General features: G+C 43.5%; 1 protein-coding gene across 2 annotated transcripts in view; it reads right to left on the reverse strand.

The window, feature by feature from the left end:
• Positions 1-2,917: 2,917 nt before the first annotated feature.
• PFKFB1 (6-phosphofructo-2-kinase/fructose-2,6-biphosphatase 1) overlaps positions 2,918-12,840 on the reverse strand; it is a 34,304-nt gene continuing 24,381 nt past the window's right edge. For both annotated transcript variants that reach the window (XM_037038619.1, XM_037038618.1), the window contains exons 3-8: positions 11,985-12,078; positions 11,101-11,167; positions 10,117-10,191; positions 8,148-8,204; positions 5,559-5,680; positions 2,918-3,185 (exon numbers count right to left, since the gene is read on the reverse strand). In XM_037038619.1, the coding sequence (XP_036894514.1) occupies positions 2,933-3,185; positions 5,559-5,680; positions 8,148-8,204; positions 10,117-10,191; positions 11,101-11,167; positions 11,985-12,078 (668 nt within the window). In that variant the 3' untranslated portion in view covers positions 2,918-2,932. The remainder of the gene's footprint in view (positions 3,186-5,558; positions 5,681-8,147; positions 8,205-10,116; positions 10,192-11,100; positions 11,168-11,984; positions 12,079-12,840) is intronic.

Genomic DNA, 12,840 nt, shown 5'->3' on the forward strand with positions numbered 1-12,840 from the left:
CCAGCCTGATCATCTGGGAGAATGTTCATTGCTATTGATCAGTGTCCCTGGCCAGGTCACTTTGTGGATGGAGATAAACCAGATGCTTGCCTCTGAGTTTTGCCTCGTAGGAAGACTTCCCTTCCTTACTTCCTGTCAGACTCGCACCTGAGTGGGGCTGTAACACAGCAGCTGTCAACTACCAGCTAGCTCCTGCCTACCATGCAGTGTCATCTGCAAACCGTGCTCCTGGGTTTTTTTCTTCTTCAGTAAACTTGTTATTTGGGACCTTGCCACAAGGACCTATGTGTGAGCTGAGAGAGAGAAAGCAATGCGGCAGGAGCAGGTGCTATGGGAGCGTGAGCCTCCCACAGCTCACTTATGCTTTTAGGACCTGCTCCACACTGATTTGGGTTAAACCACCACCCTTTGCTGATGGAGTGTTGTTACTGCCTGCCCAACTTTATGGCTTGGTGGGTCACATGGCACCAAGGTTAGGATCACCAGGCAGCTCAGGTAACATAGTCATTTGGGGTCACGTGGTTAGGCATTCAAAGTCTACCAGGGCCAGTAATTCAGTTTTGTTAATCATCAGGTGCCAGGAATTGTTTCTCAAAAGGAGTACTTATTGGGTAAAAGGCAAGGCTTTTCTTCAAAACTGTAGAGGCCTGTGCTCTGATTCTCCAGCTGGGGCTCTCTGGAGGTTCAAGGCAGCATCCCAATCTGTCAGACACTCACTCAGCTCACTAAGGCATGTGCATGTATTCCACAGACATGCATTAGTAACTGCAGGGTTTCGAGCCAGTACTGAGTGCCAGGGTGTCCTGTTCTCCAGACACAATCAGTGCAGGGAGGGAAACAACGCCAGCACCGAGAGAAACCACACAGGGCTGTGGGAGCCCAGACGAACAAAGGATTCACTCTCCTCCTGCGTGTAGGCATGTTACCAGTCACAGATGGTGTGTGAGGAACATCTGCACAAATGCAGAGACACAGGCACACATTTAGATGCAGAAGCATGGGCATTGCGTACACACACCCTAATGGTGGATTCTGAGTCAGCAGGCAGTGTGCTCTGGTGGAAGAAGCCCTTGGCTGGGAGGGAGGTGATGGGGATAAACTGCTCCAGCTCCCTTACATAGTCCCCATGTGCCTGGGATATGTCCGTGAGCCTCTCTGGCCTTGGATATCCTGCCTGTAAGATGTGAACAGCATGAGGTCTCCCAGCCTGGTCACTGTGAGTGCAGATCAGAGAGTGGACGGGCAGCCCCCAGAGCACTCCCTGGCACACAGCAGGTGGGAGCTGCTGTGATTGATGTGAGTGACAGTCCATGGGAAATCACCCAGTGTGCTGTGCCCATGAGCATGAAGGTTGGGCCGGGTGGTGTGTGCAACAAGCTCACATTTGTGTGGAGGGAGGCATGCCATTTGCAGATGTCCACGTGTCCAAACCGGGTGCTGAGCTATGCAGGCAAGGCCATGGTAAGCCCTAACCAGGAGACCCCTGGCTGTGGGTGGTGCCACGAGGTGGGGCTGATGCCTCTGGTGGCCTCTGACTCTGCTCTAAGAAGTGAGAGAGGTGAAGAGTCAGAGGTCAGGGTCCACCTGGAGAGGAGGCTGGCAGTCTGAAGGCAACAGAAAGGGAGCCACGAGGACACGGCTGCTGGGGAGGTGCCTTGCCTGTGGCACTGCCATCTCTGCAGTGGGGGATGCTGAGGGGCAGGCAGAAAGGCCAGGTTTTCAGTCCTGGCTCCAGCTGTGTGACCTGGGGCTGCTTTCTGCTCCTGTCTGGGGCTCAGCCTCCTCATCCATAAACCGGTGATGGTAATGCCTAGCCTGCAGAGCTGCCACAAAGATCAAATGAGATCACACATGTGAAAGCAGATGGCACTGTGACTGTGCACAAGTGTCCCATAAAACAGAGTGCTCCCACCCTGGCTGGTGTGGCTCAGTGGATTGAGTGCCAGCCCGCAAACCAAACAGTTGCCAGTTTGATTTCTAGTCAGGGTACATGCCTAGGTTGCAGGCCAGATCCCCAGTAGGGGGTGCTCAAGAGGCAACTGCACATTGACTTTTCTCTACCTGTTTCTCCCTCCCTTCTCTCTCTAAAAATAAATAAAATCTTTCTTAAATTTAAAAAAGATTAAAAAATAACAAAAATAAAAGAGGGTGCTCCCTCTATCCTGTACCCCACTTCCCACTTGTCCCATCCCCAAGTGAATTCCCCCAACAAGGACCTGTGCTAACAAGTCCAGGCAGAGGGTCAGCCTGGGGAGGATATGTCCCTTTATTGACCCAGCACCCATAATGCTTGGCTGGATAGAAGGGGCTCGTGCCATAGAGTCATAGATTGGCCAATACTGGGATAGATAGAGCTCAGGCTGTGGTGATCTGTCTAGGGGCAGGAGAGGACAGGAGAAGGCTTCCTGGACCAGACTGGGGAGCAGAAACTACACTCCGCAAGGTGGTATGGGAGGTAGGGGAAGAAAGAAGCAGTAACTGGTGAGAGGTAAGTGCTGACAGTGTGATGGCCTGCAGTTGGGTGGAGGTGGTGTAACATCAGCCCTGGGTAATGGAGGAAAAGATGGATTCAAGGATGGGGCACTTCAGCACAGCTGACTGTGCAAGTAATGGCCACTAGCTGACAGAGGAAGGCAGCCTAGGTGAGGAAACTGCACAAGTGGAGGCACACAGTTGTCAGAAAGATGAGGGACCAGTCAGGCAGGGGCAAAGGGAGCTCATCATACTGGGGCTGGAAGAGCAGCCAGATCTGGGCAGGCCTGAAGTGCCAAGACCAAGTTCTCAGACTTGCAGCTCCTATGGGCACACGATAACCTTTCAAGCATGGGTCAAGACTGAGTGGCTGACAGGGCAGAAGAGTGGGAATGACCTGTTACTGAGTACCCCCAACCTTAAGACACAGGCAGTGGCCACTCCATTGCCCACAGCCCACCTAGTTCAGCTCAGCCAGTGCCTCAGTGCACAGTGCCCTCCCTACCTGCTTGCCCCGAGCTGAGAGGCCAGAGTCACCTCCAATACGGCCTCTGAGGTTGAGTTCACTCTCACCATGCCGGCATAGGTAGATGGAGCGGGGTGTGACATGGATGTTCATAAGATAGTATACTGTGCGGCTCTGGACGTGGTCCTGTACTCGATTCACCATGTAGCGTGTGCCCACGTCGAAGATCTTGATGTAGGACAGGTGGCTGGGTCAGTTCAAGCAAGAGCAAGGAAAGTTCAGGGGCTGAAGGTGAAGAAAGTAATCCCAAGAGAAACCCCCAACACATACCCGACTTCAAGCCTCCTCCACAACCCAGTTCTCACCTACTTTCCCTCTAACAAGATGCCATACCTTGTCTTTTTCTGGGAACCTGTTCTGGAGACTTGGTTCCTGACCACCTTCAGGAACTCGCTGCCTGCTACCATCTCCCTCTGCCTCCTTTTCTGTCTCAACTTGAGCCAGGTTGTCTTTTCATCTTCATTCATCACACTCCAGGCATCTGAGGTTCCCTTTTATGTGGTTCACACTCCTGCCATTCTCAGAGAAGAGGTAATCCTCTGTGTCCCTGGATACCTCCAACATCTCATTGGCAGTTCCAGATTTGTCCACTCCCTTGCTCTTTCAAGTCATGAGCCAAGCTCTGCCTCTCTGTTCTTTGAACCTATGCTATGATATATTGTAATTGACACTCTGTAGGCAGTTACCAGATTATGTCTTTGTATGCTTGTGTCTCTATGTATGTCTCTTTCCTTACTCAGAAAGGAGAATGAGTTGGGTTCTTTCCCTATCTTCCATGAAGTCAGCACACACACCCTTGTCTGTTCTGTGCATTGTGCTTGGGCTGAGCATTCAGCATTTGCCCTTTGGGAGTTGTTAGGCCAGGTAGAAATACATATTTAGAAATGCATGATCAATGCTCAACACCTATTATACAAACAGTCACTAGTCACTTACTCTAAGGTGTGCCAAGTGCTGGGACATGGGAATACACAGATGTTTTACAGCATCAGTGGGAAACTTGTGGTCCTTGCTTAAAGCTCCCTTTCAATCACCTCAGTTCTGTGATTTGTCATAAACTGACAACCACAAACAGAATGATAATCAAATTATTCAACAACCTCTTTGCAGAGAGTTCAAAATGGGGGACATTGACTAATCAGAAGACTAGAACCATGGAGCAAGACTTATGAGGCACTTGCTGTGCCAGGCATTAATTCCTAAGTTGTCTGATTGCAAGGAGTTCAGGGTGATCCCTGTAAACAGGTGGGGGAGGCTGGGGCAATGGGGTGACACACCAGGAACACTGTGTGCACAGTAGCAAAACCCAGTGAACAGAAATAGCTGCACTAACCCAAGGCAGGTAAGGCAGTGGCTGATGGGCTTGGTTTCAAAAAATTTCTCTGATGCTCCTAAAGAAGGCGTTTCTATCTGCACCATGCTCATCATGCCCATCCCTATCATTCATGTCTAATGGATGTCATAGGGCATCCATATTTGCTGAACATTTTGGCGGCTTCTGGAAGGGAATGCAGACTTTCAAGTACATGAGTCCGTATAACAATCCTAGAGAACAGAGATCATTATCTGCGTTTTATGGTTGAGGAAGGTGAAACAGAGAGAGGCAGTGATTTGCCTAAGGTCATCCTCTCCAAGGACTCTCAGAGCTTACGATGAGAAAATAGATGATGCAGCATTGTTGCATGGTTACTGTCTGTTCTTGACACTAAGTTCTTGGTGGGTCTAGGAGAATTTCCAAATTCCTCAGCTTAGTCTGATATTCTAGGGGCCTTCACATACTTCACATACTTAACATCTTCCCTATACTGTCAGCTGACACCTCTCTTACATTTACCTGGTATTTTGAATAAATAATTCAAATTTTTCATGTGTCTTCCCATATTGCAAGGCACTATGGAAGCTACCCGAGGATAGAATCCACCTCTCTTGCCCTTATTTACACTCCCTATGTATGCCACAGCCAAGAGGGACCAAATGCTTATTGGTTGAGGTATATGTGAGTACTGTAATAAGAGACATGGCTAGGAGACAGAATATGTGGTTAGAATCCCAGCCCTATTATTGAGTTATGGTGGGAGCTTTGGCAAGTGTTTTCAGCTCTCTAAGACTCAATTTCCTCTTTTTGAAATTTATGATCATAAGGCCTATTTCAGTCTCTTCTACAGGGGTACTGAGGGGATTCAATTAAACAAGGTGAACGTGTTTGAAAACTGAAGTACCATCCATGGGTAAAGAACACTTTTGAAAAAATAATAGCAGTAAAGACAGGAGGGAGGCTCCCCTTGCTCCCTCACCCTGAGGTCAGGTCCCTGATCTGTCTGTATTGCTCAGGAAAGCACTCCTTCAATCCCCTTATGAACACCTCACACATCAAAGAATAACCACCTCATTGATAAGCAGAGCTAGGAGCATCCTTGAAGACAAATCATCAAGTCTAACTGCCTAATGTTACACATAAAGAAGTTGAGGCCAAGAGAGGGAGGAAATTTCGCTAGGTCCCACAGGACATCAAAACATGGCTAAGGATCCAGACCTGGGTTTTGGGGTTCTGGGCTCTTACCTGTCCACTTCATCATCCAAGGGTTGGTAATTGAGTTCATAGCATTCAATTCTTTTTAGAAAGTCTTCCAGAACCTTTTCTCGGTCACAGTCTATGTAATCAGGGCTGCCGAGTTTCACTTGCTGGGAGAAGGGAGAAGGACAGAGAGACCATGGGAGCTAGAGACTCTGACAGTGCCCTTAGGAAGGGTCTTTAGAGATCATTGAGTACAACATAGCTCATAATAAAAATGGCAAAATTGAAACTTGGAGAAAGGGTTTTGCTTAAGTTTATAAAATGAATCCATTAAAATCGTGATTGTGTAATTCTCATTACTTATGTATCTGTGTGGTCAAACAAGGTATGCTACATTATATTCAGTTCTATAGTATAAAATGTTTCAGAAGAATGTTTATAAGAGGACTGGAAATCGTGATGTCATAAATGGTTGAAGAAGATCTTGGCCAGAGGTCATAATGGCTTAAATGTATCAAGTGTTTACTGGAAGAACATGGCATGTTGGGTTTAGATTTTTGAAGGGCTGGGATCTCCAATTCCCTCAGTACCTACCATTTCCACTCAACTTAGTGAGTAGTACTATCATCCACTCAGTTACCTGAGGCTAAAGAAACCTGGAAGTCATCTTATAATAGATGTGTCCCTTCCTAACATTCCCCACCTCTCAGCAGGCATCAAAATCCTCTCCACTATATCTTCTAAATATCTCTCTAATTGGCCTTCATTTTCTCCTGCCTGGATGCTTGTGATAGCTTTGCGACTGATCACTCTGTGTAAAATCTTGTTATTTCTGACATATTCCCCATACCAGCAGCCAGAAGAATATTTCTTTTTTGTTGTTGTTGTTTCAACATTTTTTATTGTCATTCAAGTACAGTTTTCTAAGAAGGATATTTCTTTTTTTTAAAGATTTTATTTATTTATTTATCTTTAGAGGGGAAGGAGAGGGAGAGAAACGTCAATGTATGGTTGCCTTTCATGCGTCCCCTGCTGGGAGTTGGCCTGCAGGGAACCGGCCTGCAACCCAGGCATGTGCCCTGACTGGGAATCGAACTGCAACCCTCTGGTTCGCAGGCCCGCGCTCAATCCACTGAGCTACACCAGCCAGGGCAGAAGGATATTTCTAACATGCACATCTGGCCATGGAATTCCCTTGCTTAAAACTTTTCACATTTTCTCATATATTTTAGGACAGAGTGAAATATTTTAGCAAGTGACTCACGGTTTGTCATGATTGGGCCCCAGATAATTTTTTTCATCCTCATCTCCCATTGTTTCCCTATTCCTTTACATGCTATTCCCTTATTTTCCATTCTTTGCCTGCCAAATTCCTATGCATTTTCAAGGTGCACGTTAGCTATTACCTTCATTAAGAAGACTTCCTGATACACCCCATCCCTCCCATGCAAGGTTAGGTCCTCAAGCCTCCTTTTTTCCCTCATCTTAGCATTGATCTCACAGAGTTATGTCTATAAACTTGCCAGGCTCACTTACAAGACTGTGAGCTCAAGAGCAAGACTGTTAGCCCTGGCTGGTGTAGCTCAGTGGATTGAATGTGGGCCTGTGAACCAAAGGGTCACTGGTTCAATTCCCAGTCAGGCCACATGCCTGGGTTGCAGGCCAGGTCCCCAGTTGGCAACATGTGAGGAGTGACCACACATTGATGTTTCTCTCCCTCTCTCCTTCCCTTCCCCCTCTCTCTTAACTAACTAACTAACTAACTAACTAAATAAATGTCTTTAAAAAAAGAGTAAGACTCTTCTCTATCCATTTCTATGTCTCTAATACCTGGAATGGCCTGGCACAGGTGTATGGATTCATTTTCTGTTGAATCAATAAATGGATGGATAGATGGATAGGTGAAGAGGAAAGAGAGGGATTGGACACGTTCTTTGCTGCTAGAGACAAAAATAGGACTGATGAGTGGGAATTACAAGGAGGTAGATTTCAGCTTGATTGGACTGTATTTGATGAAGGCAATAAGCCTCTTGTCACAAAATGTATGAAGAAAAAATCTAGACAAACATTTACCTGAGATTTCAGGTATCTGATGAAGGGTTGAAGATGACTTTTAAAGTCTCTTCTGTCTCTGAGCTCCAGTAATTTGATGAAATAAGGAAGAATAAAATGTGTTAAGTGATGTAGTTCTAGACCACATTCCTAGAATCTAAAAGGCATGATAGTTCTGATATGAATTATGAGGCAGAATAAAGATCTTTTGAGGCAGATAGCCAAACCTGAGGTCCAGTCCCATTTCTACCTCTTTCTGGCTGTATAACCCCTTGACAACTCACCCTCTTGGGACCTCAGTTTCTTGTTGCCAACACTGAAATGATTCTTAACAGGCATGTTTGTTGTGAAAAAAACCAGTGAGTCAAGCTTGGTACCTGGTGCATATTAATAACTCTCTATATATTGGCTTCATTTAATTCCATAGAAAAATTGTAGGCCACAATCATCAGTGAACACTTCCTATAGAATGTGGGAAGGGAATCTTGGAAAAGAATGCCTTCTTTAATCTCCTAGAGATATTTTTAGGCATGATCCAAGCCTGCGGCAAAGTAAGGATGAAGGGTAACTTGGGCTCCTTACCCTGATGTTTTCTGCAATGATGCCAGGGTCATTACAAATAGACTCAATAAAAAACACCTATAAGAGAAACAAAAGAGATATTTTTAGCAGGGAATTGTGTTTGATAGGAGCCAGTCATAGTTTGACCCCTTCTAAATGTCTCTGAGTCATCCCTAGAGCATCTTTGACACCATAATTTCATACAGTGTTGCTTTAGGATTCTGATTTTTATGAGGCAGATTGGCTCTAAATTGAATGGCTCAAGATTATTGTTTTGTGTTTTCACTGTTTTTTTTTTTTAAAGTAAGATCCTGTAAATAATGTCTACAAAATGAATTTGGTTCTTAGACATAAGGCTCCAAGAGAGATAGACAACATTTTGTAAGTAGCATGCTAAGGTATTGATGGAAATTTAGCTCACCATTTCACCTGAAGTCAACTTTCCTGATGCCAGTTCACCCAATTAATTCAGCTAAAATGATCATTTTCTAAAGCAGTATTTATTTTCTTTCTTTCTTTTTTTGCAAATAAAATGTTTTTATTCCCCTTCACCTTTTATACCCATTTCCTTAACCCCTCTCCCCTCTAGCAGTCATAAGTTTGTTTTCTGTATCTTTGGGTCTTTTTCTGTTTTATTTATTCATTTCTTTAGATTCCACAAATAAGTGAAATTATATGGTATTTGTCTTTTTTGTCTGACTTATTTCACTTAGTACAAAACCCTCTAGGCCCAACCATATTGTTGCAAATGACAAGATTCCATTCTTTTAATTGCTAAGAAATATTCCATTGTGTGTATATATATATATGTATATGTATACGAGGGTATACACATTCCTTTTGGAACATTATGGCTTTCTAAGCACCTAATTGTTCTCTACCATATCTTCTTTATTCATCTATTGATGAACACCAAGTTTGCTTTGGCTATTGTAAATAGCGCGGCAATAAACATATCTTTTGAATTGTTTTTTTTCCCCCTTTTGGATACATACCCAGAAGTGTTATTGCTAGGCAATGTGGCAATTCCTTTTTTTAAAATCTTTTTTAAAAATTTTATTTATTTATTTTAAAGATTTTATTTATTTATCTTTAGAAGGGAAGGGAAGGAGAGAAGGAGAGAAATATCAATGTATGGTTGCCTCTCATGTGTCCCCTGCTGGGAAATGGGCTGCAATCCAGGCATGTGCCCTGACTGGGAATCGGACCACAATCGTTTTGTTTGCAGGCTCATGCTCAATCCACTGAGCTACACCAGCCAGGGCCCGTTTTTAATTTTTTGAGGAATGTCGATTGTTTTCCATAGTGGCTGCACCAATTTACAGTCCCACCCACAATGAATGAGAGTTCACTTTTTCCCACATTCTCACCAACACTTGTTACTAGTTAGCTTTTTTGATGATAGCCAGTCTGACTGGTATGAGGTGGTATCCCATTGTGATTTTGATTTTCATTTCCCTGATGATTAGTGATGTTGAACCTCTTTTCATATGTGTATCAGTCATCTGTATGTCTCCTATGGAGAAATAGAAATTCAGGTCGCTACTCATTTTTTAAATGGGATTGTTTTCTTAATGTTGATTTGTATGAGTTCTTTGTATTTTGGATATTAACCCTTTATCAGATATATCACAAATATCTCCTCCCATTCAGTAGGTTGTTTTTTCATTTTGATAATGATTTCCTTTGCTGCACTTACTGGTTTTTAATTCACATGCTTTTTTGTAGGGGTTCTCTCTCCTTTTTCCTCATCCTCCCCTTACAGTGCCAGCCTGTCAGCAATCATCTTCCATTGCCTAATGTGGCACCTTTCCTTTCCTGTTCTGCTGTTTTGTTGCTTCTAAACATTATCTGGAAAGCCATCTCAACCAAATTAAAATGTTGAGCCGAAGGTAGCTGATTTGGCCTTTGTGAATCCTCTAGTTTGCCTTTCTTTAGGACTTATGCCTGGATAAGTAGGTTCTAGATAAGAGTAGCAGTGTTACTGTACCTTGTAACCATGTTCCTTAGCAAACTGCAAAATCTCTGACCGTCGTTCTCTGGTAGTGTTGGTGGCATCAAAAACCTAGAGGCAGATTATGAGATTGGTTTGCTATGAGTCTGGTGCTGATAGAATGCCTACTCTTTGACCAGCCCTGTGGTCAGCTCATTGGAGCTACCAGAAGGGGATAGAACTTGGACTGGGTGATGAAGGATAGCAAGGATTTGGAGTTGGCTTGTATCAATTTCTCAAGCCCTCACTGAGCCCTGCTATTTACCCAAAAGTGTAGCAGGCTCTATAGGAATAATAATGCAAGAGAACATTTGTGGGTTTTTAGTAGGGTCATTATACAGGTGAAGTAACTGAGCCCTAGAGGAAGGATTTGCCTTAACCAAGTCCCTGAGAGTTGCTGACAGAGGAGAGATAGAACTGATTTCTCAACTCCTAGGTGAGGCTTCTTCCTTCCCTATCACTCTGGAGCTGTTTAAGAACAGAAAACAACTCCCTATCCTCAGCACCTTAGATGAGACAATTTGCATATTTGAAGATCTTTTTTCATTTTTAGAATTTGCAAATCCTATCTCCAGGATCTCTATGAGAATAAATTGACTAAGATGTTTAGGTAAATCTCAGAACTAAAAAGGTCATACTTTAGTTTTAAATTCTACTGTAGTCCTGCTAAATTTTTGGGAGTGGAGTGGTAGGTATAGTAGCTAAAAGTATAGATTCTGGAGCTACACAACTTGGATTTCAGTTCTGTCCTGACACATACATACTATGCCATTATGGGAAATTATTTAATCTTTCTGTGTGTCATTCTCCTGGGATATAAAATGGGGGAATAATTACAATACCTTCCTCATGGGGTAAGATGGAATTAAATTAATATGTACAAAGTACTTAGAATAATGTGTGGAACATAGTAAATGTTCAATACATATTCACTGTTCTCCATCCCAGCAGAAATCCTAGAGAAAATGCAAATTTCTTTACCGCAACATGACCTTCCTTATGGCTGAGATAGTCATGGACATCCTTAAGGGCTGCCAAAGCACATTGCCTGAAAAAGACGGAGAAAAAAAACAGACAAGACTTATTCCCAAGACTGGTTCCTCTAAATTTTTCTACAGTATCTTTTGCACCATCTCTCACATGTCCTACATTATATTATTCAACTAGTAAATATTTACACATGGCAAGCACGGAGAGGTCACACAGGTGACAGTGGCTCTGTGTGTACGTACATCTTAGGAGCAAGTATAAAGTGGCGTACCCAGGAAAAAGTTGACTGACACAGCATAATATTAAAGGCTCTAACCCTTGAGTTAATAGAACTGAATGGGTTCTTGAACCCCGTTAGAGCCTGAGTATATGATCTGTGAAGTAGAAGGCATTCCTGGCACAGGTAACAACAGCACAAGCACAGATATGACATTGGCAATGTTTTATGGTTTTAGAAAAAAATCTATTTAGTGATTAGTCTTTTCAAGGTTCTATTATCCTCATGGGCATAGATCAATAAATGAGACAGGGGCTCTCTCCTAAGAGTGTTCAGAGTCTTGGAGAGGAGAGAGACCTTGAGATTGAATGGATGAGATTGGACATGCTGCAGTATGCCAAACTATTAAGACTCTTGTCTCAAAGGCTAGGCTGAGAAATTTCCATTCTTTCCTGTCAGAAGTAGGAGAGTGTTGAAAGTTCCTAAGCAGGGGATAGCTATGACTTGAAACAGGCTTTTGGTAAGATGGTCATCCAAACCACCATTTGAGAGTCTAGAGGGCCTCCTTGCTAACCCTAGTGCCTCTGTTCTAGTCTCTCATTATCTGAACAAAGCCAGGGGGCAGGCAGCACAGGTCCTCAAAATGTTAGGTACTTACTTTCTGATATGTAGAGCTTCCATGTTGTCTGGGAGAAAGAATTCATAGTTCTTGTAGCTAACTGCCTCTCTTCGATATTGGCCTAAATTAAACACTGAAAGCAGGGAACACTGGTGAAGAGGTTGGGAAGATCTCAGTGGCAACAACAACAAAAGGACCCATGTCCTAGTTGGGAGAGATTTTAGAAGTAGGTAGAATAAGGTGTAATTTGTAGCTATATAATGTGCTTACAAAGCTTCAAATTATGGCTACTAGATCATTTATTTTTTTACAACAATCCTGGAAAGTGAGAATCACCATTCTCATTTTACAAGTGAGAAAACTGAAGTTCAGAGATGGTAAGTAACATTCACAATTACTGAGGAGCTAGGATTCAAGCCCAGGGCTATTTGGCTCCAAAGGTGGTGGCTAGTTCACTATTCTATTTTATCACAAACTCCAACCCTTTTCATGCTCTACTCCATTGGAAAGATAAACTTAGATCCAGGGAGTAAAATCAATCACCAAGGGTCCAACAGTCTGGGCTTTTTGAATCATAGTCCAATGTTATTATATTATTTTGTATCATGATAGGGAATCTAAATTTGTGCCCTCTCTAGGTCACACTTTCTCATTTATAATGGTGTAAAACCAGAGAGGAGGGAAGGGGAGGGGATAATAAGCAAAGAGGTAATATAATATTTATTTACTTTTTAAATTTTATTTATTTATTTATCTTTAGAGGGGAAGGGAAGGAGAGAAGGAGAGAAACATCAATGTATGGTTGCCTCTCATGCATCCCCTGCTGGGAACTGGCCTGCAACCCAGGAATATGCCCTGACTGGGAATCGAACCGAGATCCTCTGGTTCACAGGCC

The sequence above is a fragment of the Sturnira hondurensis genome, unplaced genomic scaffold (assembly GCF_014824575.4).
Source record: "Sturnira hondurensis isolate 20B ecotype Veracruz unplaced genomic scaffold, ASM1482457v3 Scaffold0024661, whole genome shotgun sequence".
Taxonomy (NCBI): domain Eukaryota; kingdom Metazoa; phylum Chordata; class Mammalia; order Chiroptera; family Phyllostomidae; genus Sturnira; species Sturnira hondurensis.